Source organism: Pan paniscus, chromosome 5 (assembly GCF_029289425.2).
Source record: "Pan paniscus chromosome 5, NHGRI_mPanPan1-v2.0_pri, whole genome shotgun sequence".
NCBI lineage: Eukaryota > Metazoa > Chordata > Mammalia > Primates > Hominidae > Pan > Pan paniscus.
Window position 1 is genome coordinate 186,830,967 of NC_073254.2, and position 26,532 is coordinate 186,857,498.

Sequence of the window (26,532 nt, forward strand, 5' to 3'; positions counted from 1 at the left end):
GGAAGAAATATAAACTAAGCTTTGGAGGTTCCACATCCCATCTTCTGAGGCTCTACTGGCATGTGGAAAGGTTGAGTGGGGAGAAGATTCCTTTCAGCTCAGTGGGCCTATGGTTCTGCTAAGTTAGGACGGTGAGGGTGGTGCATTTCCTTGCTCTCAAAGCCACCTTAGCTCATTAGGCAACTGGCATGGGTAACGTATTTTGTAGATAAGTGCAGTGACTCATAGGCCAGACACTGAGAGGGTATCCTATCCCAGCCAGGTGACGGTAACTCCAGCTTAGCAAATGGGCCAGTGTCCCCTTTCCTCATCTATGAAGTGGACTGTTGAATGAGATGCAGGTTACTCTGCCCAGCAATGTGTCGTGGTTCTTAGGCAATACTGTCAATGCCCTGAAAGCAGAGCTCTCTTGGGGATGAGGGTCTTGCGGTCACTGAGACCTGACACCTTTCTGGGGCACACCCATGGAAGTCTATGGAAGATACCCAGTTTTCCTCTAGAAACCCCCAAAATTATAGTTGCCAGAGTCAACAACTTGGCCATCTCACTTGGTTCTATGCTGATAGAGGACAAAAATATTCAGTGAATTTCATTTTAATCTGTAATTAATAAACTGTTTCCAAATATGATTAAGTAACCTGACTTCTCTGTCACTTAGGGTTTAGCAAATGTTGGGTTATGGACATAAAATTTATTTTAAAATCAAGTATGTTCAGAGAAGTTTTGCCAAGCATAAATGTAAAAGAGAGGAAAAAAAAGAAGGAACTTTAGAAATTTCTCATTATTTAAAAAAATAAAAAATGAAAATAAATAAAATCGAGTATGAAAACATTAGGACTGAGTCTCTCTCTGAAAGCCTTTTAAATGAAGATATTGTTTTCAACTTAAAGTAACTACATTAATTTCCTGTTTATGTCACTAGACTTTGAATTTCAAATAACAAAAATTTTCAAAGTCTTTGTATATTTCAAAATATAAATTTCACAGAAACAATTTTAAAATGTTTCCTATTATAAAACAAGTTATCTTTCTCATTCATCCACACAGAGGAAATACACATCTGTGTTCAGTACTTTGTGTCCTATTTCTCAACCTCAATCCATTGACAGACCTCCCCTGCTCAGTTTTACATTTTTTGATGAGTGCTTCTTGGCCTATAACCAGCTGTGAACACACAAACGAACAGGCAGCCTTCTCAAGTATGGGTAGGGCGCAGAAGAGGAACTTACTGGACTGGGGCACAAAGTCAGCTGCTTGTGAGACTCATCACTGGGCGGAAGTGCCCTGAGGCCAGGACTTCTATGTCTCGTGTCTTTTTGGACACAGTATCCAGAAAAAGACCAGCCCAAGACCCGGTCCTCCATAAACACTTGCAGAATGAATTCCTTGGAAAGCTTTTAACAAGACTCTCAAACTCTCAGGGTTTCTTCCCCTTAGCAATAGAATGAGGATAGTAACATATGCTGCCCCGATTTTCACAAGTATCAAATAATAGAAAGCTGGGGAATGCATTTGTAAAAAAGAGAGCATTGTATTAGCATTGACCTTTTTTTTTTTTTGAGACAAGTCTCGCTCTCTCGCCAGGCTGGAGTGCAGTGGCGCAATCTCGGCTCACTGCAACCTCTGACTCCCTGGTTCAAGCGATTCTCCTGCCTCAGCCTCCTGAGCAGCTGGGATTACAGGCACGTGCCACCATGCCCAGCTAATTTTTGTATATTTAGTAGAGATGGGGTTTCTCCATGTTGGCCAGAATGGTCTCGATCTCCTGACCTCATGATCCGCCCGCCTTAGGCTCCCAAAGGGCTGGCATTACAGGCATGAGCCACTGCGCCCGGCCATTGTTGACCATCTTAGTGAGACCTCCAGCACCTAGTACGGGATCTGGCACACAGGAAGCACTAATTGACTACTTGCTCTTAGACTACATGTATTTTCAGCCCATTTGACCTCCTACATCGCTGATGGTTTATGTATGACTTCTAGAAATTTTATTTCTACATGGAAGAAACCTCGTTTCCTATTCCCACCCACCCCCCTTGTTTCCCACTGTATTCTTTCCAGAGGCACGCCTGCAGCCCAGCCCTCCTTGCAGAACCCTGTGACACCAGAGGCGTGTGTATCCAGAATCAGGCAGATTCCTGAACTCCCACTGGTCAGCCAGTGTCTAGTGCTGCTCTTCATAAACAATGCCTGGAGTGTGCTCACACGTGTACCTCTTCTTGGCAAAGACAATAAATGGAAGGAGACAAGGAGTTGTCTAATAAACTTGGCATTGAGATGAAACAGGAAACAAAGACATGTATCCGGATAAAGATAAATACTGTTCTGAGTTTCTGATCTTGTCAACTTTAGATTTTTTAAGTGCCTGTGTCCCAGGAAAATGATTTGCCTCACTGGTGTGCTTCATTTCTTTCAATATTAGACTTAAAAGCAAGCCCTCCTCCAGTACTGGATTAACAGTTTTGTTTGAAAGATGTGTTTTAGCCTCGGGAACCGGCCATACTGATCCTATCTAGTACTTCCAATTCTGATTTAGGGATGCCATAAGAGAAACTTTTTAAACAAGTAATTCTCTTCTACTTTTTTGTCTATTCCTCAGGTCTCTCAATTGTTACAGAACCCATGTCTGTGTCTAATATCATGGCAGCTGGGACAAAGAAAACCAAGATGAAACATTTGAGATTGTTCCAGTTGAAACAAACCAACCAAAACCCCACAGGTGCCAGCCTTGAGGCAAAGGCGGGACAGTGTCAGGCGAAATCTTTGGGTCCCAGCCTCAGTCTCCCCATCATCATGTCTTTTTCACTTAAACACGTTTCACTGTTTTGTCATCTATAGATTCAACAATGTGATTTGGACACTGGGATTAAGAGAATAAGATTTGATGGTTGAAATAAAAAACACCACGAGAGAACCGTCCACAAGGAAACTCTAAGATGCCAAGATGCGGGACAGGTAGAAAGGACAGGGCTTTGGGAGTACTCTGGGTTTTCAGGACGAATCTGTATCAGCCTCGGCGCTGCGAGGATATTGCATCAGGCGCTTTACTCCTGAACGCCGTTTTAGACGCCTAAGTAGATTGTGCTGCTGCCTGTTCTTCCCCGTTCTGTGAATTCTACACTGACTTCAAATGCACGAATGAGCTACAAGATAAGGTGGAACCTGCCGGCCGGGCACGGCAGACAGCACCTGATCAGCGCCTCGGAGGGCGGAGCTGGGGGGCTTCTCCACTCGGGACTTTGAGGGACCCCCGCGGAGCGCTCCGCGCCACTCGGCGGTCTAGCTGCAGAGAAAGCCCCTCCTCACCCGGGGCACCCTGTGGCCCACAGGGGACCATCCCACACCCCGTGCAGCCAGCGGCGGAGAAACCAGCTGGAAATGCAGTGGGGGTGGAGTTGCCCCCGCGAGGACCCACGGACCGCCCAATTACTACGGAGTCCCAGCGATAACGTTTGGAGCCGTTTGGTTCGATTTTCGGAACCGGACCAGCTTTCCAGTAACTTGAACTCCCTGACGGGTCTCGGGGTCCACCCAGGGGTGGCGAGGCGGGCTCGGGCGGCCACGGCCCGCTCAGTGCCCGGCACCTGCGCGCCCCGAGGGCGGCCGCATTACCTCGAGCCGGCTCAGGCTGGAGCTCTTGGAGCGCGACTTCCTGCGCAGGTACACGGAGAAGAACCTGCGCACGGCGAACTTCTTCATGCTCAGGTCCATCGCCCCGCGCCCAGCCCGGAGCAGCCGCAGGGCCGGGGGACGCGCATCCCCGGCATCCCAGGCGCGGGGCTCAGGTCCGCGGGCGGGCACGCGTGGCCAGGGAGCCCGGCACGGCGGCCATGGGCGCGGGGCGTGGGGCGCGAGCTGCGGTCACAAAGGGCAGGCCGCGCCGGCCACCGCGGCCGGGGCCACAATCGCTCCCTCCGCCTCCTTCTCCGCCTCCCCTGCGAGTACCAGCGCCGGCCACGCGCCACGCCTACACCACGCCCACCACCACTACCACCAATCAGCGCCCGCCGCTCCCCGCCCTGGCACGCACACCTCCTCCTCCTCCGCCCCGCCCCGCCACTACGGCCAATCAGCGCTCACCACCCCTCCCGTTCCCACCCACCACCAGCACTGCCAATGAGAGCCCACCGCCCCGCCCAGGAGAGCCCCGCCTCTGCCGATACCTCCAATCATCAGCGCCGCCCTGTGGTTCCAGGTGCCCATCCCTCCTCCTCTTTCTACTCCTTCCTACAAGAACCAGCTCCGTGCAGCCCCGCCCCCACGCGGTTCCGCCCACGGCCCCGCCCACAGCACTGCCCGCCAATCAGTGCCCGCAGCCGCCGCATACCTAATGAGCCTCGGCCCGGGACAGCTCCCGGCCCGGGCGAGTTGTGCAGCTGCTCCGGAGCCGCGCAGTCGCGGGCGTTCCTGTCACGCAACTTCGGCCCGGCTGCTCTTTCTTCCAGCTTGGGGCCGTCATTATGTTTTCCTTCCTTAAAACATCCCTATGCACACTTTGTCATCATGTTTTTCTCTGCCGAACCAAACTTTAATTGTTGATCAGCAAACGCAGCCAAAACCTCAGCGGCACAGCGAGCGAGGGACCCCCGCCTGCCAGCGGGCCCTGCAGCTCGGCCAGGAGCCGCCCTCCGCGGAACCGGCGCCTTCCCTCCGCCGGAGCAGACAAAGGCGCCCGAGGGCGGGGGCTCAGGCAGCCCTCGGGGCGCCTCCCTCCCGCGGCTGCAGAACAAAGACGCATCCGCCCTCCGCAGCCGGTCCCGCTCTAGGAAACGTCTACACAGATGGCTTATCAGGGCCCGCGCTGGGAATACCCGGGGCGGGGTGACCTGGGTCTAGGGCAAGGCCCTCAGACCCGCTGCTGGCGGCAGCGCCGCTCGGGATCCGCCTTAAAGGGAAACACTTTTTTTTTTTCCTAGAAATGCTCACCAAGGGCTGCAGCAGGGCCGAGAATGCGGGCTCACGACCCCGTGCAGCCTGCTCTGTTTTCCTCTTGTGCACGTGTTGAGTTTGTATTTAAAAACAGGGAGAAACCGAGCCCATTGACATAGCACCATCACCACCTGCAAAGAGCAGAAACGAGTGCCGTGGTGAGTTAACAAGTCTTGCTTGCTCTTTTGCAGTGCGAACTGCAAAATCCTCGCGTTGTTTTGCTCCCTGGACTAGTCAGATGTTGCGTTAATACTTGTGATAGGCTATTTTGGCTAAGGTGGATAGAGAGGTCAGAATGTCCTTAAATAAGAGCTTTAAAGTCATGCTGCATCCGGGCTGAGGTGAGGTCAGATAGGCTCTCTGGGTTTCCTGGAGACCCGCGTTGAGCGGTGCTGCTCCGGAGTGGAAGCCGGGAGTTTAGCGCCACGACTCTGGCGCTGCCCCTTCCTTGCTTGGTGAACTTGGGTGCCGTTGCACGTTGTTCCCACGACTCATCTCTAAGAGGAAAATGCGAGTGAAACCTGTCTCACCTCCCTTACTGGATACCAAGAGGCTTATGCAAGATCACGGATGTGGGAGTGCTTTGTGAATTTAAATAGTGCAATTGATTTTCATATTATGTATTAAAGGATCTATAATGACTATTCTTCTTTAAAAACAGAAGTGCAGGACCCCACAAGGACACCAAACACCACTTTTTGCTCCTTTTCAAGACGGTGTGCCAATTAAGTGCCCATGAAAACTGCTTTGCCTGCTTCCTTTAAGGTTCTGCTGGGAGGGTAGTAATCTGTGCTCTCAGAACCAGCCTCTTAGTGCCCTGTATCCCTGCTGGGACCCTCAGGCATCCTGGCTCTAGGCAAACACAAAGACACTCTGTACCCAGCACGGGAAGCGGTAGATAGACCTCCAACTGGACACAGACTCCAGGAATGAGGGAGGACCAACCCGACCATGCTTCCCTCGGAAGGGGAGCCAGTAATACTGGCCGGAGACGGGAGTGCTGAATGCCACCTATACCAACTCATGGGCATCCTGTTCAGGACAAAAGCCCCAAGGCAGGCAGGCCTAAGTCAAGGCTTGTGTTGTACCAACAATAGTATTTTGACCTGATCTGACAAAATTGGAAAGGAAATATTTCATGGGACATTCATTAGTTCCCCAAATTTGAAGGCAACAAAACTGTTCTGTTGAACTTGGGGGGCGGGGGGGAAATCATTCAGATTTCATTGGAGTTCATTGCTAGAACAATAAATCTGTTTGCCTTTGTTTTTCTCCTGGTAAAATACACGTATACCAAAATCTCTAGTGATCATGGAACACTACTTCATGTGATTATGTAATGAAATCCTCCAAAACCACTAAATCTAGGGTAGGTATAATATCAAGACCCACTGTAACCGAAATCCAAATTATCCTTACCAAATACCAGAAAAGAAAGTGAACTTGATAAAGGCTCTTGCCCAGATGATGGAATGGGAGAGGACTGAAGAGAAGATAAAGAGCTTGGTAGACCTCTGAGTATCTCACATTTCCTCTGACTCAAGCACAGTAAGTTTGAGACTGAATTCCATGGTGACTGCTACTTCTATGAGTACCAGATTAGCTGATGTGTGGTCAATGCAATTCCACAAGTGATTATCAAGCACTAACATCTGGCACTGTGGTGGTCATTTGTGACACAAAATGATTACAACATCCCAAGAAGTTCACAGTCTTATGGAAGAGAAGGTGAGTGAACAGACAAAGCTGATGCCGTTTTTATGTAAAGTGAAAGAAATGCGTAAGAGACGAATGAGAAGCCAATTCTAATTGGCGAAGTCAAGGAGGAGATGGCCTTTGCTCTGAACCCCTGAGGGTAAGAAGATGAGGGAATAAGTTTCCTGGACAGACAAGAGGAGGCGGGTGTCCCAGGCTGAGGAATAACAGGGCACTGTCAGGCAGCTGTGACAAGGTTTCCCATCTCTCCCCGCTACACAGGCACCTTGTGGGTAAGGCTGGTGTGCTCTCTGCATATGGGAAGATGCCACATTCTCGGGGCACCCCACAGGAGTGGCTTGAGTGACATCCAAGAGCTTCTAATTAGTCAAGTACCACAAATGTCTGTTCGTCTCCAAACAGTCCTACAGGCTGCTGAAAGTTTCAAGCTTCTAAAACTCCCATATATTTTCAATAAAACGCTAAATTGCACTTCAAGTGAAACTTTACATATCTTTAAAATAAACTGAAACATTTGGTCTTCATTAGGACTAAAGTTTTGCCATGGCAGGTGAATTCACTAGGTTCACCTGATGCAAAACTTCACCAGGATCACCAGGGTCACCTGGTGCTGGCCATCTGTGAAAGCAGGAAATCGTGCTTTTCCAGAGTATCAGCATTCGAAGGCTCTGCCCATCACAGGCATCCTGCTGGGTGCTCCAGAGACAGTGTCCAGCCAGTACGAGGGAGGGAGGTGGGCTTCAGTGTGTGCCCCTGTGAACTACTTCCTGTGGCTGTGATACAAATGGGTTTAGTCAAGCTTCCCTTAGTATAGTCCTTGAGTGTACAGAAAGGAATCCTTTTCCTGGGCTGTGGATCCCCGTGTACTTGAAATGTTTATGACTTTGAAGTTTCTTGAATGTAGGAATTAGTCCTTGCTCAGGAAGATGGTCTTAAAGTCCTGAGACCCTAGAAGGTAAACTGTAGTGGACAGTTCAGGTGGGGGCACGTTCGGAGCAGGTGTCAGCAAGGGGCCTGGAGCTGTCAGGGAAGGGCTTCTTGGGCCCTCGGCAAAGGTCAGAAGGGATCAAGTTTGCCTCTGGTCTCTGGCTGGCCCCTGGCCCTCACCCACAGGACACTTGTCTCGGGTCTCATTCACATCTGGGTACCAACCAAGCCATGTCAGAATGACACCTGTGCCCTCAGTTTAACAGTTTAAAATCTCTGAGCATATTGAAAATTTAATAAGAAAGTCTTAATGCGTAAAAGTCTTCAAAACGATAGAAATAAAGCTCTAATGGTGAAGTACCAGGAAATGGAATTTACATTTGAAACCAGAGGGCCTGGTTTCTGAGTAGTCAGGAGAGGGAGGTGGAAACCCACAGGCCAGTTGTACTTGACCCTTATTGACTGGCTTACATTTAGGAAGAAAAACCACATTGGGTTTCAAGCTGTGGAAACCATCATGGTTGGCTTCCTCCCTCCCCGCTGGAGCCCTCATCCCCTATCCAACCTGGGTAGGAAGGCACAGGGGTCACAGAAGGTGGGCTTCACCTGCAATACCTCCCCCGCCAGCCCGCTGTGAGGACGGCTTTGGATTTTATTGGTTTTTAAATACTATGTTCCTTCATACCACTTTCTTTTGAAACCCATTTATAAACCATAGGGCCAGAATCTACAGAGAGGCCGATCAAATAACTTTCCTGATAACACAGATTTTTTTTCGTCCCTCTGCCTGGGGCACTCTGGTGCCTTCCATGGTGTCAGCGGAGCACGGCTGGAGTCATGACTCCCAAACAGCGAGAAGGGAGGGCCCTGCCTCAGTGAGCCCTTTTTCTCTTTGAGACAGTGATAGATGTGAACACACAGTGCAGTCATAGACACAGCAGAGCAGAGACAGACCAGAGAGAGGCTGCGCGGCAAACAGAGCCCAGACGGGTGGCACCTTGGGGCAGCACCAGTATCAGCTAAGGTGTAAATGCCTCGAAAAGACCTAAATCAAACACCACATGAGAGAGAGGAAATTCAGACAGAGGCGGTGGGGACAGCACTCCTCTCCGCACATTTCCAGGATACAAACTCCAGCTGCCCTGCGGTGCCTTCAACCTCCAGGACCTGTCTGCCTTATAGCTGAAGCTTTGTACCCTTTGAGCAACATCGCTCTTCCCCACCCCCAGCCCTGGGGAGTTTTTAGACTCCACAGATAAGTGAGATCATGGACATTTGTCTCCCCATGTCTGGCTTATTCCACTTAGTATGATGTCCTCAGGCCCATCTGTGTTGTCTGCAGGTAGCTACGTGAGATGATGGGTGTGTTCATTAGCTTGATTGTGGGAACCCTTACATGAGGTATACCTACAGCAAACACCATGGGGTGTCCCTTAAATTATGCAACTTTTGGCTGCACGGGGTAGCTCACGCCTATAATCCCAGCACTTTGGGAGGCTGAGGCGGGCGGATCACCTGAGATCAGGAGTTCGAGACCAGCCTGACCAACATGGAGAAACCCCATCTCTACTAAAAATACAAAATTAGCTGGGCATGGTGGCACACGCCTGTAATCCCAGCTACTCGGGAGGCCAAGGCAGGAGAATCCCTTGAACCTGGGAGGCAGAGTTGCGGTGAGTGGAGATCATACCATTGCACTCCAGCCTGGGCAACAAGAGCGAAACTCCATCTCAAAAAAAAAAAAAAATTTCTCTGTCAATTATACCTCAACAAAGCTGGAAAAAATAAAAAGAATGAATGAGGAAGGACATACAGATATCAACAGCAACAACACAGAGGAGAAAGACCAGAAGACAGACACAAAGACCAGGAGACCAAGAAGGAACTTAACCCAAAGGAAAGGAAGCTGGGAGCCCGAGCTTAGTGAGGGAGGAGACAGCAGGGACAGACAGCGCAGCTCAGGAACAGGGTCAGGGAGAGGCAGAGGCACACTGAGCGGTGTGGGGAGGCCAGAGGACAACGTGGACTCAACATGGGCGTGAAACACCTCGGGGCCGGGCGCAGGGGCTCATGCCTGCAATCCCAGCACTTCCGGAGGCCGAGATGGGCAGATCACTTGAGCCCAGGAGTTCAAGGCCAACTTGGGCAATATGGCAAAACCCATGTTTTCTCTACTAAAAAATACAAAAATTAGTTGGATGTGGTGGTGTGTGCCTGTGGTCCCAGCTACTTGGGAGGCTGAGGTGGGAGGATCACTTGAACCTGGGAGGCGGAGACGGCAGTGAGCTGAGATCGTGCCACTGCACTCCAGCCTGGGTAACAGAGTGAGAGCCCATCTCAAAAACACCAAAAACCAAAAAACAACCTCAGAGGAGATTGCCTAAGTCCACAGAGCAAGAAAGGAAATTGGGGCAGAGTAAAGGCGTGAGTTTCTTCTTCTACCTCTGGCCAGTGTGTAAGGATGGGGTGCTCAGAGCTGGCAGTACTTTGGGCCCATGAGGTCATGCTAAGCATGGCACAGCAGAAAACTGGAAACATTTTGGATCCTTGATAACACTGTTGAGTTACTGCATTAACCAAGTCTGCAGCCAAACCTCTTTGAGGCTTACTTCTGTGGAAAATAAATCTTCTCGTTGAGCTGAGTTTTCTGTCATTTGCAGCCAAAGGAATCCTAACTGATATACTGAGCAAGGCATTCGTTATTCACTCGGTTAATCCAGACTTAAATCTAGTTACTAAATCTAAATTTTTATAAAAGTTACTTACAGATTATTTAATAGTCATAATATTTGTAAAACATTATGGTAGAAAATGCTGTGAGATTATAATTACAGTTATAATTATAGGATGGAAGAATTACTTGTTTGAATGTATTCACGTATCATGCATTTCATGATCTCTTCCTCTGTACTCAGCACTGTGCCCTCTCACAAGATCATCACAGGCTAGTGACAAATGATCAGATACAAAAATATACTATGAGTCAGCGGAACGTGCCACGCTTTAAGGCAGACAAACATGCAGCTGGCCCATGCGGAGGGAGGAAGGACTAGAGGGACACGGGGACGGTTTTTCAAACCAGGCAAGTGAAGACGAGAGCAGAAAGAAAGAGCAGCTTGCGCAAAGGCCCTGGGGTGAGTGACACTGTGTGGGCAGAGCGTGGGCTCAGGGCGTGGGGTCAGGCAGAGGGAATGACGTTTGTTCTCAGCTTAACAAAGAGGCCACTGAAGCGTGAAGCCAAGGACGACAGGGACACACTTGCATTTGAGAAAGTTCTCCTGGCAGCAGGGTGCACAGCAGAGGAAGCAGATTCGGGGAGGTGCCCCTGTGACAGTCTTGTGGGGCAGGACAGTGTCCTCATGAAGAGCAAACTGCAGTGGCCACAGTGATGGAGAGCAAGAGGCCGAGGTGGGCAGTAACACTGGGAGCAGAACTTGCCGCAGACCCACGGGCTGAGGGGAAGGAAATGGGGCCGGACGTTTCCAGGATAAGTCCTTGCGTCCACAGGCGCCACCTCTGAGTTGCTCCTCCCCCTTCCTCATCCCTCCATTTTACCACCTCGAAATCAAAATCGAAATCGAAATCGCTGAGCTTTTACACAGTTCACTCAGATGCTTCCCTGTAAATCCATGACTTGCAAAACTGTCAGGTTTTATTCCAACATGACCACAAACATGGAAAAACAAAGACACGTGTAAATTATGTGAGATGAGAAAATAACACATAACTCTAAAAAGGGAATTTCATTTGCAAGTGTTTTTTGAGGCAGAATCTCACTCTGTCCCCCAGGCTGGAGTGCAGTGGTGTGAACTCGGCTCACTGCAACCTCCTCCTCCTGTGATTGTTGAGTCGCTGGGGCTACAGGTGTGCGCCACATTGCCCAGCTAATTTTTGTACTTTTAGTAGAGATGGGGTTTTGCCATGTTGACCAGGCTGGTCTCGAATTCCTGACCTCAAGTGGTCCGCCCACCTCAGCCTCCCAAAGTGCTGGGGTTACAGGTGTAAGCCACTACACTCAGTGTTCATTTGCAGATTTTTTTAGTGTTTGGTATAGTTTCACACCATAAATACCTCACATCCTTAAAAATCCACAGGAAAAAAACTAATATTCAAGAACTAACTAGAACAATTTTTTAAAATATGAGGAAAATGAGACCATAATTTTTAAATTATAATAATTTTAAAAAGACTTGTGATAACGGAGAGCCAACGGTAGTACGTGAAAGTGACCGTGTGGGGCATACTTGGTTGTATTCATGTTTGTGACTCACTAATTATCAATCACTTCTCTCCCACGTACACCTTGGCATGAATGAGTTAGAGAAGAACCACGGCAGGAGCCCAGTGTCATTCATCAACCCAGGTCCTCTGCGCATCTACTGTGCCTGCTGCTGTGGGCTGTGCTGAGGCTGGGATCTGAGGGGCTGGGCACAGCAGGGACTCCTGCCCTGACGGGCACTGCAGTCTCTGGGGTAGCACGGACAAGCCAGGGTGTGTTCACTCCCAGGCAGGAAGGGCTTTAGAGGGGAGAGAAAGCCCTACGGGAGCCCCCAGAGGAGCCCTTAGTCTCGCAGATGACTGCTACATTCACAGGCTATGATGAGCAAGCGCCAGCCAGATACACAGGGACAGACAAGGGTGTTCCATCAGGGAAGCTCATGCTAAAGGCCAGTGAGAGCATGGTCCTGAGGAGGTTCATTTGGCTGCTGTGTGAGGGTGTGTTGGAGTGGGGACAGGGCAGAAGAGGGGTGCTAGGTCACATGGTAGAGAGCCCCATGGAGTTTACCCCAGAAGAGGAGGAAGAGCCCGGGAGGCTTTGGCAGGAGGATGCCATGAGCATCACCTGGGTGTGTCTGGAGAAGGACGTTCAACTCTGAGCCTGCCCACTTACTGCGCTCACCCCAGGACAAGTCACCATCCCCACCCTGGGGAGAAGGCTGCATCCACCCCAGGAGGGTGACCTGGGTGTGTCCGGTAAAGGGTGTCTTAAGTCTGACCCTGCTCGTCCTCTGCATCCACTCCAGGACAAGCCACCAACCCTACTCTAGAACAGGGTGGTCACCTGCTAGCTTGGCCACCCATGGCCATTCCACATAAATCCAAATCCAATCATCCACTTCTCTGCTTATAACTCTTCCAGGCTTCTTACTTTCTTGCCAGTAAAGTATAATAAAACCCAAACTCCTCGTTCTGCCTACACTGACTCTGCTACAAAGACCCTGGTTCTCACCACCTACCACCCATCCCGCCCTGCCCCACCCTGCTCCTGGGCTCCACCAGCCTGGCCTTCCCTTCATTCTTGGAACTGCCAAGGCCGTCCCACCTCCAGCCTTGGGTTCTGGCTCCTTCCTCTGCCTGGGCCCCTGTTCCAGCTCGCTCTCAAGCTTTGGCTTCCAGCTTGAATCAGTACCTCCCTGCAGAGGCCTTTCTGGATAGCCTATCTCAGACAGGGCCTCTCTCCACTACTCTCTAGAACACCTCATGCTCATTTTCTTTACAAAACTTCTGATAATATGTGATTCTTCTTCCTTTTCTCCTCCTCCACATATTTCTCCTCCTCCTCCTCCTTCTCCTCTTCCTCTTCCTCCTTCATCCTTTTCACCTTTTAAATGCTTGTCTCCAGTATTCACAATATAAGGCCCTAAAGGACAGGAACTTTAACATCCCAGAGGCTGCTGTGACACAGAGCCCAGCTCACAGTAGGCACTCCGTGGATATCTGCTGCCCTTGTTGAATAAAGAGATTGGGGAACGAGGCCAGGAGAAGCAGGGTGTGACCGAAGGGAAGTGGATGAACTCCAGGGTTAAATTTAGAACAAACAGGATTTCAGGATTGATCATTTGAAAGGAAAGTTTCTACCAACTCCCTGAGATACACTAAGTTTGAAAATTTCAAGGACAAATAGCTATAGGCCAATTAAAAAAAAAAATGCTGAGAGGCTGTTCCAAAACCCTGACACTGCCCAGGTCTCTGAGAACACAGGATGGCTTGGAGAGTAAAGGAGGTGAGCATGGAGGGGAGGAAATTTGGCAGCATCTGTGCTGAGCACCCTTCCTCTCCACCACCTAAAGGGCTGGGGAGGTGCCGCCTCTGTTGTTGTTGGCAGGATGGCAGGATGACTTTGTGGGGCCCCTTGGGGAGTGCTGATATGCTAGGACCAGGTGGCTTAGGTCTGGCATCCACTGGGACCGTCTGGAGGGGAACACGAGGAAGACAGAGAGGCTGTGTGGTGGCTGACCCTGTCCGCGCAAGGCTTGTTGGCCAAGGACATACGAGTGCTTCCTACAGGCCGGGCCTGGGCCAAGGAGGGGCCATGTGAAGTCCTCAGAGACCCTGCCTGGAGTGAAGCCAACAGGGACCTCCAGGAGAGAAGGGTCAGGCTGGGGAAGAGAGGAGATCAGTCGAAGCCCATTCTCTCCCCTCCTCTTCCTCATTCCTGGCTCTGGCCCTGAGAGGAACAATGAGCAGGTGCCAGGTCGGGGGAGAGGGTGGTAGGGGACACACAAGGTGGAGAGTAGGAGAGCCAGCAAGCTCAGACTGCAGGCTGCCTGCGCAGGTCTCTGAAAGGGACCCATCCTGAAGACTGGAAATACTAACCAAGCGCTCAGAACTTAAAGTCAGTGTGGGCTGTCTGTTGTCCAAGAGTGGGAAGAAAAGCTGTGGAAAGTGACAGGGTCCTCACTGGAGAAGGGGGCGTTTGTCCCACTGGTGGACATTGAAATGTGTGTTTTGACCCAATCTCAAGCCAGGTTTGTTCAAGTCAATGAGGTGAGGAAGCAGAGGCAGGAACCAAGAAGCGGGTTCAGATTTGCAGCATAAGACCCCGTGTCACAGCCGTGGGGGCCGCAGGGGACAGAGCCCACTCCCCAAAGTGGGGGTCCAGCAGGGCGCTGCACTTGGCCTGAGGGCGGGGCTGAGGGAGGACCCCATAGCCCCCTGGATGAGGAATCGTGGTTGAACACTGGCGCTAAGCAGGGGGCCGGGAGCGTGGGAAATCCTCTGTGGGTTTGTGGCCACAGCCAGCCTTCGCCCAGGGGCACGGCCTCGGTTCACCGCCTGTGTGAAAACAGCAGCACCAACTCCGGCTGACAATTTAAAGTGGTCTTGAGTTGTTGTTGCCCTAGGTGCCTATCAGAAACAATCACAAATGCTTTCTAGAGGAATCTGCATTAGAGCCAGGCTTCAAAGAAATCCCTCAGACACAGCTCCAAGGAGTGCAAGCTCACAATCGCTGTGCGCAAAATCCACAAGACTGAAGTCAGGAGCACAGCCCGCAAGACAGCCAGCCGCAGACTCGGCTGTGAGCAGGCTCCAGCCACTGGACCGTCCAGGAGAGAGCAGTGAATGTCAGATTTGATAAGCTTAAGGAGATAAAAGCAAGATATGAAAATGCGATTAAAGACAAGAGACTCAAAGTGACCAAGCAGATTAAAAAAATGAACAACGTCGCTCTTGAAATGGAAAGACATGAATTACATATAGCTGAGCACGTGTACCATTTATTAAAGAGCAAATTAGATGTAGCTGGAGACAGGCAAAAGACAGATCTAAAAACGACCGCGGTAAGCAGGAGCCTGTGATGGACTGTACACTGGGAAGTAAAATATCTTGAATTAAATTTCTACCCGCTGTTCAGATCCTATGACCTGACTTTGGCTGAAATTCTGAGTCTCTAGAACAGTGGTTCTGGGGCGGTAGAGGATGGGTCCCAGGGGACATCTGGCAGTGTTAGAGACATTTTTGATTGTCACAGCTGGGTGGGGCTACCGGCATCTCGTGGGTTGAGGCCGGGCACTGCTGAACCCTCTACAGTGTACAGGACAGGCTCATTACCAAGACGTGCCTATCAAAAATGTCAGTAGTCTCTGTTCCTTCTGCTCAGTTTGTTTGAGAACCTAAAATGGCTCTTAAAAAATAAAGTCTATTTTTAAAAATGTTGATGGTGAGGTTGAAAAAGCCCACTTTAGGATGAAGAGGGAGGAACAAGAGGAAGAAAAACCCTGTTCTCACCAGGTCGTCACCTAGGCAAACAGCAATTTCATGCAGTTAAACCAATACGTGGAAGGGCTTTATAAATCGTAAGGTGCTCAATGGAGTTATTCGTAGAAATCCTACAGTTTCACACAGAAAATTAATGAAATGGCTGGGAAGACAGTCGACTCCCAAATACGAGAATTTGTATCTGAAAACTCCCCTATTCAACTGTATTGTCTTATGCAAGGCATAACTGTGTGCCCCGCTGCCCAAACCAGAAGGTAAGACTTACCGTGACCTCCTGACACGTCCTTATTCCCTACGTCTCTAGTTACTGAGATTTGTCAACTGTGCCTTCTACATGTTTTCCCCGTCTTGCCTTCTTTCCAACCCTGCCCTCCATAACACAGCGTGGGTCCTCCTCAGCTCTTGCCAGAAAATAGTAATTACTGGCTAAAGGCTTTCCCTACAACCCACCTGTGGTCCTGCCACCAGCCTGATCCTTCTAGAAGCGAATCTGGTTCAGTTACCCCAGGGCATGCATAGCTCCAGAGCTTGGAAGCTTGGAAGCCCCAGACTCTGTTCTTCCTAGCCAGGCCTTCTTCCATGTTGCGTTTGCCTCTCCTCCTTCCCCCAGGGTGCAGTCTCTGCTCCTGCCCTGCTGACTTACTCCTAAGAAGATGAACTGTGGTGTCTCCGTGACATCATTCACGCAGTGGCCACGGCTGTCCTTCCTGCCCGCTGTGCCTCTGCCCACTGGCCACATCTCCTTCCAGCATCTTCCAGACCCAGCATTGCTCCAGGAAGCCACACCGAGATCACTCCACCCCACAGGCCCTGTTGGGGTCTCTCCTGGGCTCCTCTAGTTTGCTCACTGTGCTGTATTAAAACTTTGGGTTCCCCTCTCTCTCCCACCAATGTTAAACTACTTCAGAGAAGCAAGTGTCCGTAGCGTTCCATGCGTGTGTGTAAACAGACGTTACTAGGATTATTTTCAGTGGGTGGCTGATTAGGAAGAGCTTTGGTCTACATTATTATTTCTGTGACACATTTATCTACGAAACAGACACAGCGAACCCCCTTATGCAGTGAAGATGCTGAGGCTCTAGGAGGTTAACACAGAAATAAGGGACTTTTCCAAGCCTATACATAAATTATAGAGGAATTCAAAAGGAAGGGAGTTAGCAGGAAAGAGGAAACAGGTTATAACTATAGCAGGAAGGATTTCTGTAGCTTAAAAAGGAAAAAAAAACCCATCATAGAAAAATTTCTCAAGATCTGGCATGGGTACAAAAGAGAACATAAAATCTTTGCTAGATTTGTTTTGGCAAATTTTCATTGTTTAAAAATATTTCATAAACACCTATAGTATTTCAGGCACTAAATACCTCTACTAGAGATGAGAAATTGATGAACACGTAAAAGCCAGACAGGGGGAGCTGAGAATAGCCCGTGTGGCAGCCCCGGGAGAGGCGCGCCTTGTGGTGCCGTCTCCTCCTCCCCTCATCAGGGGAGCTTGGGAGGAAGCTGGGGCTGGGAGGCAGCACCGCCCTTCCCTGCTCCGCTGGGTTTTTCTCTGTTCTGGGCAACCTGCTGGGTCACGTATGTAGACAGGGCCTTCCCGGAACACATGAGAATGCTAGATAAAACAAGGGGGAAATCTCTTCTAATGAAGTGCGGCTGGTCCGATAGTAAGCAGGGAAGAATAAACGCAGGCAAAAATGAGGATAAGGAGATATTGTGAGGGCGAGCACTGTTCTGAGCAGTGCCTGTCCTGCAGGCTTATGTGAGTCTCTGCCATCTAGACCAGAGGTTCAGTGTGGGGCCAAGCAGGGTGTGGGGTCGGATCCGAGTCGGCATTCCCATAGAGCAGACTCAACGGCGTGACCTTGGAAGAACCTCACTGTGAAGAAGGAGGCTTGCATCTTCAGGTGGGAGTGTGGAAAAGAGCAAGGGGTAAAAACTGCCTTCTCAGATTTCTTTAGCTCACACTTCAGCCAGTTGGAAGCCAAAATCCTCACTGCTAGTATGGCCTGAAAAACTCCAATCCAAACTTATAGTTTTTAGAGATTCCAGATTGGTAGCACACAGAGGACCAGGCAGAGGCAAACGTAAGTACAATTGGGAAGAACATGCTTTAAACACGTGTCACAGTTTAAACGGGAAATTTCTAAGGGGCATGAGCTCGCAAACATAAATCACTAAATAATCACAGATACAAACTGTGGGCAAGAGTCAGCAGAGACAACAAATTCCAAAATCAGACCTGTACAGATAGCAAAGGTTAGGAATTTGTATAAATAATATAAAATATGTGTCTTCAATACATTTGAAAAACAGCAAGGAAGGTTGAAGCATTACAAGAAAACAAGAGATTATAAAATGACCAAGCAGATTTGTAAAAATAAGTAAAACTTTAAAATTGAAACAGTAATAATTTAAATAAAAAATTCAATAGATTGGCCAGGTGTGGTGGCTCATGCTTATAATCCCAGCACTTTGGGAGGCCGAGGTGGGCGGATCACTTGAAGTCAGGAGTTCAAGACCAGCCTGGCCAACATGGCGAAACCCCATCTCTACTAAAAATACAAAAATCAGCCAGTGTAGTGGTGCACGCCTGTAATCCCAGCTACACGGAGGACTGAGGCAGGAGAATAGTTTGAACCTGGGAGGCGGAGGGTGCAGTGAGCCGAGATCACACCACTGCACTCCAGCCTGGGTAAAAGAGTGAGACTCCGTCACAAAAAAAAAAAAAAAAAAAATTCAATAGATCAATTAACAGCAGTTTGGGCAAAGTCCAACAAAGAGTTGGTAAAAGAGACGTTGGATCTGATGATAATTGAGAGAAAGACAGAAATACAGGAAATATGAAAGGGGGGTTAGGAAATATGGAAGATAGAAGGAGAAAAATCCAGCATGCCTCTGACTGTTAGAGTGAGACAGAAGAAACAAAGAAAAATAGAAAAGCACTATTCAAAGAGGTGAGGCAATACTGCAGAATTTTTCAGAGTAGATAAAATATACCAATCTTCATATTTATAAAGACCCCCAAAATCCCCAGGAGGATTCAATGAAAAGAAAATGATACCTAAATACATCATATTAAATCTTTGAAATACCAAAAACCGAAAAAAAAAAAAATCTCTCCAGAGCAACCAGAAGAAAAGACAACTTTTCTACAAATGAATATTAATTACTGTCAGCTACCATCTCAACAGCAATATTGGAAGCTGAGAGAGTGGAATAATATATGCGATGTGCTAAGAGAAAATAACTTTAACCTTGAATTCTCTGTCCTACAAAAAAAAAAAATCTTTCACAAACAAGGACAAAACAAAGACATTTCCAAGTAAACAATCGAAGAAAATTCTCACTTCCAGTGAAATTGTGTGGGTAAAGCTAGACACACACGAGCTGCATGAAAGTAAATCATTTGTGTATTGTATAATTTGTGGACTTAAGTTGGAATTGATGTCTTAAATATGCTATTTAAAAATAGCATATACGGGACAGTGATCAGTTAAAACCTTCTAATGTTTTCATATTTTTCTGAAGATAAAGAGGCTTGATTACCTTTAGACAAAAATTCAATAGATTGGTTAAGCATACATGCTAAAGTTTCCAAAGCAATCAATTAAAGGAATATAAATCCAATGTGTAATTGCCAAACTAATAGAGGTCAAAGTATAGAACAAGAAAAAAATTTCAAATGATAGTAAGAAAGCAGGAAAAAAGACACCTGGAAAAAGTAGGATAAGTAAAAAAAATACCAACTGTTGGGAAGGGCCACCGCCATGGGTCCTGAGCGTCACTGCACCTTCTTGCTGAGTATGTGACGAATGTCAGGCACTGACCACTGTTAACCCAGGCCATTGCTCAGTGTCACATTTGCAGTGAGCAACCTTGGGAAATGAAGTAACATTTTCCTCCAAGACAAAAGCAGGCTTGCTGACCTCTTGTTAAAAAACACCAGGTTCCCCAAGCTCAGCTTTCCTCAACTGAGATGCAGTTTTACTGTAAACATAGAATGCATCTAGGCCCCCATAGGATGTGGGGGGCAAAGGAGTCCTATGCAAATATGATACTGATGCCATTTTCTGTTCCTTGAATTAAAATGTCCTTTATCTCTGATCTTCCAATGTCCACCAACTCTTCCAGTAGCTATTATTGGGCTAATTAGTAGTTTGTAAGTGAGGCAAAATAAAATCCTAGACCATATACAATCTAAATAGAAATAAATCAAAATATGTAAAAAAATAAAGTCAATGTTAATGAGCTAAACTCTCTAGTTAAAAGACAAAGAGTGCCAAATAGGTTTACAATAAATTTAGTTATAGAAAAACATATATAACAAGATACATAAAAAGTTTCAAATAAAATAATGGAAATAGATACATCATGCAAAAACTAATGAAAATAAGTAACATTAATGTCATACATAGGATACAACAAGCATTCATAGATATAGAAAAAGCACTACATATTGATGAACGCTTCAATTCACCAGGAGGATACAATAATTCTAAGCTTACGTGCACCAAACAATATAGCTTCAAAATGTATTAATCAAAAAATGACAAAACCAAAAGGAGAAATTGACAAATCCATTATTATTTAGAAAAATTTTTGTCTCAATATATGTCTTGGGCCATTGTATATCTTGCTACTCTCATCTGGACGATGTGGTACCTGCCTTCACTTTTGTTTACCAAGATTAATACTGAATCCTCCTAAAGTTCTGACCTCCGCTGTCAGTCCTTCAAGGATGCTCTCTGTGACCCCCAGACTTAGTCAGGTGCCCTGGTAGATGCTCTTAAGATACTAGGAATTTCTTAGATGGGAATACTTACTTAGGTGTATGTGTGTGAGCATTTAATTAATGCTTTTATTAGACCGTAAACCCTGTGAGGGCAGGAATTGTTCTCCTTGGCAAATCACTATACACAGTGCCTGTTACTGATGGCTGATCTACTTAGAACAAATATTTGCTGAATGGATAGAGGAGTGAAAGCAGTCACTGAACTGGCAGCCAGATGGCCACTACTGCTTTTTTGACATGCACTTTGTGCCACAGGATGGAAGTGCAGAATGAGAATTAACTTGTGACAATTGGTTCCCTCTCCCTCTTCTCCTCTCCTTCCCTTTTCCTCTTTTTAAGCCAGCAATTAGCCCATAACCTTGGGCAACTGAGGCAATAAGTCAGTAACTCTACATACTATTTTTAGATTTGCTAAGGGCATACAACATGTACTATTCAAAAATGAAAAGAAAGGGAATTATCTAGTAGGGCACAGATGTTATATTCACAATGGTACATCCTGAAGTTCAACACAGGGAAAAGCCCACATTTCTTCAAATCAATGTGCGTCCCATTTACTGTGCCTGCTCCCCCAGTCCATGACATCACTTCTTCCAGTTGTTCTTGTGATTACATGTCCTTCTGGGAACAACTGGCTGGAGATTCTGGTGACTTTTAGGAAGTTTGAGGCTCCAATCCTATCATCATTTTCCAGGAGCAACTGCTTTAGCTAAACCTCCCGGTATTCTCAGGGAAGGATCTGACTTAAGTTGCGTGAAAGTATATTGCAAATGTGTTTTGGCTTAGGTGTATTTTAAATAAGGGCCCATACATATTAAAAAATAAAGAGAGAAATTACAGCCTAGGGGTTTGTGGTGTCCATGTAGCATGAACATAATGAGTGCTGTGGCTTACTTGCATCCTGCAAAAAGCCACCTTGAAGTCCTAACCCCTAGTACCTGTGAACATGACCTCACTTGGAAATAGGGTCTTTGCAAATGAAATCAAGTTAAGATGAGGTCATAATTGGATTAGGGTGGCTCTAAATCCAATATGACTGGTGTCCTTATAAGGAGAGACACATACACACAGAGGAATGCCTGGTGAAGGAGGAAACAGAGATTGGAGCGAGGCATCTCCAAACTAGGGAACACCAAGGATTGCTGGCAACACCAGAAGCTGGAAAGAGGCATGAATCAGATTCTTCCCTACAGCCTTTAGAGGGAGTGAGGCACTGCCCACCCCTGGTTTTGGAGTTCTGGTCTCCAAAACTGTGGGAGGACAAGTTCCTATTATTTTAAACTGTCCAATTTGTAATGCTGTCTTATGGCAGACCTAGAAAATGAACGAAACTACTTACGCATGCTTTAAAGCTAGCTATTCAAGTTTCCTATTTGATAAAGACTTGAAAATGTAACAAGATGCATAATAGCATCTACAAGTATTCACCTTTCAATATGAAGAATGGCAAAGGGTGACCAGGCTGCCAATAAGATAAATTATGGAGCTGGAATCAGAGCCACAACATTAGTTTTTGAATTACCAATCGTGTGGGGGAAGCTGTTTAAGTAAAAGAACACTGAGAATGGGATCAGAACACTTGGGCTGGAGTTTCTGTTTAGCCGCTTTCTATATATTTCCCCTAAGCACTGGTACACCCTGTTCCTTCCGCCAGTCACAAACTCTCCACCTCCCCTCCTCTCTCTTCAACCTGCTCACCTCTGTCCCTCTCCTAGGCCTTGGCTAAGACTCCACTCCTGGGAGGTCTGCCCTGGTTCCTAGGCTGGGTTACAGGACCTCCTGGAGCAGCCCTGCCATGCTCACGGGAATGTGCCCCCCCTTCTCTGGATCTACCTGGAGATGGGGGCACTCCAGGAAGCCTGGCCCCAGCTCATCATAGTCCATGTTGTACACACAGAGTTCTTGGCACATAAGAATTCATTTTTAGCTCCACATAAGTAAAGGTATGAATTAAACAGTAGCATTAACTTTGCCATAGTTTTGCAAACTCAAAGTGTGGTTTACATGTGTCAACATTTCAACTTAACCACAGATTATTTTGCCTCCCAATGGATATTTGGCCAAGTCTGGAGAAACTTGATTGTCAGAAGGTGAACTAAAGGATGCAAAGACAATCTGTGCGCGCCCCTCAAAGCTGCCAAAGCGGGCCTGGGTCTGTAATTGCTCGTTAGAACAAAACGTTTGCTTCTAGGGCCAGTCCTCTGTGCAATTAGAGTTGTAGTGGTCAGGTTGTAAATCAGAGTTGATAGCTCCTATTGTTAGGGAATTTAGCTGTAGGAATTGGGAAATTTGCCATGGTCCCTGAGCACTGAACCCATGACCCGGGGGTGGCTTGGTTTCCTTAAACTTAGTGTCCATCTCAGTTGATCAGAGGGCATCTATTTCAGTCTCTCAGATCACGTGGAATCTCTTGATCGGTTCCACATGGACCAGCTTCTGACACCCTGGCTGCAGAACAGAAGCGGCGGCTGGGAGAGGTAAGTCTAGACCCAGGTAGCAGGGAGCCCCCCTGGACCCACACGCCCACACGGCCATTGCCCTGAGAGCCAAACCTTCCAAGAGGCCCTGAAAGAGAAAGAACACAACCAGCCAAGCTTGGGACTGGACAAGCCAGTCAGCAGCACTGAACCTTACAGGATAAGTCCTAGGCCACGGAGGAGCCAGTCGAGGTCAGCCTGGAGTCTTCTTTATTCATGACATTGCATCTGTGCAGTGCAAGGGCCCCGCCAGGAAGACCTGGTCCAGCCGCATGCCTTGGCTGGGGCCCCTGACACGCTCCTTCCTGGGGTCACCCGCGTCCCAGCCTGGCCCTTCTGGCCCACGGTGCAGCTCTCAGGGACCTTCTTCGTTTCACCAGGGGCTCCTCACACCAGAGCTTACCCCAAAGAAGTGAACCCCTAAGCCCCCTTCAGTTCCTAGGATCCTTGACTCCTACCAAGCAAACCCTTTTGTCCTCACCCCTTTTGAACCTCCTTTGAGATCTCAGAGGTAGGCATCTCCTGCTCCATTCTAATTCAGGCACCTTTCCCCTCTCCAGCAAGTTCTCCTGCTTCTCAGGCCGTGGTGGGTGTGGGCCTCTGTGCGAGCCGCTCCCCTGTGTGCCTTCGGCCGCCACTCCTCCCTCAGCTGCTCACATTCCCACTCTGTCCTTTCTCCAGGCTGACGCCCAGCCCTCCAGACCTCCTACCCCAGCTCAGAGCCACAGGTCCCAAAGCCTCCGTGGATGTCCTCCAGGCACTGCCAGGGAAGAATTATTCCACAAATATCTGTATATCAGTATGTGCCAGAAATCGTTCTGAGTCATGCCGATCTCCCACTTCACCATCTTTTTTGCCCCAGTGTTCTCCTTTTTTTTTTTTTTTAACTCTAAACCACTCAGTAAATGACACTAATGTCATCATGATCACAGTTCTTCAAATCGTCCTGATTTCTCCCCTTTCATGGCCCTCCCAAGCCCAGCCCCTTATCCACACTTTGCATCCTGTGCGTTTGATCGCTCTGTCACCACACGCCCGCCTCGTCCCCATGGCCGCAATGGCCAGAGGCATGGCTTCATCTCTTCTTGCCGGGTTAGTGCAGTTCTCTGCTAGTGGGGATGTGGGCCTCCAGGATTCCTCCCCAATCTGTCTGCACCACTGTTCAGATGTGTTTTAAAAATTCAGGTCTGGTCAAGCCCTTCCCTACTCTACACCATCAATAATTTCCTGTACTTTTAAGGATAAAGTTCACATCTCTCAGCTGACCACGCAAGGTTCCACATGCCCGTTCCACCTCTTTCCATACCGCTCCCTAACAGGAACTCTTTACTACTGCTCTTAAATTATCCAAACGTAGCACATTTGAAAAATAGCCCCACCATTTAGCCAGTTTCCTCTCATCCTTTGAAACTTTGCTTTTTTCCAGGAGGCTTCCTATACCCACAGGACACACACACATGCACACACACACACACGCACACGCTCATACGCACACATGCACATGCTTACACACATACATACACATATGCTCTCACACACATGCACATGCTCATACACATGCACACGCACATGCTCACACACGTGCATACACACACGCTCATACACACACGTGCACACACACGCTCATACACATACATGCACACACATGCACATGGTTACACAACCCATGCACACACATACACACATGCTCACACACACATGCACACACATGCACACATGCTCATACACACACTCATGCACACACATGCACATGTGCACACACACATTCACACATGCACACACACTCATGTTCATACACACACATGCACACAGTATGCACACACACATGCATGTATACACATGCACACACATATACATGCACACGCTTCTCCTCACTCCCTGATTTTTATGCTGTTTTTCTGAGGGCCTGGAGAACATTGTGCATGCCTCCATCTTACCATATACAACTGCTGCACAATCTGCCTTTGTACCTGAGACTGGGCAAGAATTACTTGAGAGCAGAAGCCATGTCTCATTTGACAAACAGGCAGCTGGCACGGGAAGGGGACGGGCATTTAATAAATGTTTCTGAATTGAACACGTGAGTGAGTTCGTGTATTCCTGAATGACTCGCCATTTTAGTATTTTCACCTATCACCGCCACGCAGCTGACTTCTTAATCTGTTTCCAGCTCTGCCCTCTCTCACTAGCTGGAATCCCGTCTCCAACTCTCTGCAGCCGACTCCATCTGCGCATCACTCCGATCTGTATTACAGTGATTACTCCGGCGTCTGCATCTCGTCCTGAGGTCCTGAACTTTGGGATGGCACCGACCATCTGTGACTGTCCGACTCAAAACATGGGTGCCTGGCACAGGAAGCATCTCATTCTGTCTCTCCTCACCCCCCTTGTGCATTTCACCCATCACCAAGGCCCATAGAGTCTACCTTGCAGCGTCTCACCAATTCACCTGTCTCTCTAAGGCCACTGGCACCTCATGCCAGCCCTACTAATGGGCTCCTTCCTTCGCCCCTCCTCCAGTCTAGTCAATATGTTACCAACGCATTATCCCTCTCCACTGCTCTGCCCTTCAATCATCTGTACCACAAAATGTGACTCAATAAATTCAAGCTGCTATTCCAAACGTGGCCTCATTTGTCACACCAGCCTCAAGCTTCATCTCGCACCACTCAGAGTCTGCTCCACACCAAACCCAGCCGGACCAGGTAGTATTTCCACATCTGCCCCTCGCGTTCCTGCCCCTGTGCCCGTCTGCGCTCCTGCCCCTGCCCTCCCCTCTTCCTTCTTCTTAGATCATCTATCCATCTTTTAAGTCCAAACTTAAATAGGACCTTTGTTCATGCATTTCCTCATTTCCCATTAAGATAAAACTTATTTCTCCTGTGAAACCCTGAGCACTTTATAACCACTGCATTATAACTTGTGTTCTAACTAGAATCTGTTTCCGGGTTATCCTCCCTGTTAAATCCCATGCTATGTATCGTAATTCCCAACAAAACAAATGAGCATGGTGCTGAGGGAATCCTCCTCATGGTATATAGATTTCCAGATTTTTAGGGAAGGAGAGCCTAATGTCACCCTATCTGACATTTCTGAGGCCAATGATCTTTTAGGGGTAATGAAGAATTATTACTATGATAATTATTTGGGAATTATACCTTACTCACTCATGCAACCCCCACTCCCAGGGCAAGGCCTTGCAGGCAGGAGGTGCTCAGTAAAGGACCATGCAATGGATGGGACTGTAGACCCAGTGAGCTGAAGAAAAACCAGACCCGGGGGGTTTTCGTTCCACATCAAGCGGGTGAGCTGAGACCACGGGGTGGCTTCCTTGGAAAGCACAGAGAACCTGGCAGGATTGTTTTGCTACCAGGACTGCAGGGCTGTCTTTCTGCGAACTTTCATTACCAGAGGTTTAAAGGGCTCGCCAGCAGAAACTTCAGAACTGCATGCCCAACATGATCTCGGTAAGTAGTGGGTCATTGCGGAGGGTAGAGAGAAGTAGTCTCTGAGTTAGTCTTATTAAAACAAATCTTTATTACCCTTCAAAGAACATTGGCCTCAGAAATGTTAGATGGGGTGACATTAGGCTCTCATTCCTTAAAAACCTGGAAATTTATATACCATGGGGAAATTTCCCTCAGCACCAGGCTCATTTGTTTTGTTCGGAATTACAAAAAAAAAAAAAAA

At 48.0% G+C, this 26,532-nt stretch overlaps 1 protein-coding gene and 1 long non-coding RNA gene across 10 annotated transcripts in view; one reads left to right on the forward strand and one right to left on the reverse strand.

The window, feature by feature from the left end:
- RPS6KA2 (ribosomal protein S6 kinase A2) overlaps nt 1-26,532 on the reverse strand; it is a 497,623-nt gene that overhangs the window by 215,686 nt on the left and 255,405 nt on the right. The window contains exon 1 of one of the 9 annotated variants that reach the window (XM_057302621.2): nt 4,328-4,346. The exons of 5 other annotated variants lie outside the window; for them this stretch is intronic. Coding sequence is in view for 3 of the 4 variants with exons in the window: in XM_003820222.6 (XP_003820270.1) it covers nt 3,613-3,711 (99 nt within the window). In the remaining variant the exon portion in view is untranslated. Of the gene's footprint in view, nt 1-3,612; nt 3,996-4,327; nt 4,347-26,532 lie in introns of those variants that run through there. 3 more of the 9 variants (XM_003820222.6, XM_055114315.2, XM_034963237.3) reach the window with 3 other exon arrangements.
- Nucleotides 10,586-25,854, forward strand: LOC117980766 (uncharacterized). Its single transcript, XR_004672279.1, has 3 exons — nt 10,586-10,706; nt 22,753-22,842; nt 25,013-25,854. It is a non-coding gene; the product is annotated as an uncharacterized LOC117980766 (long non-coding RNA).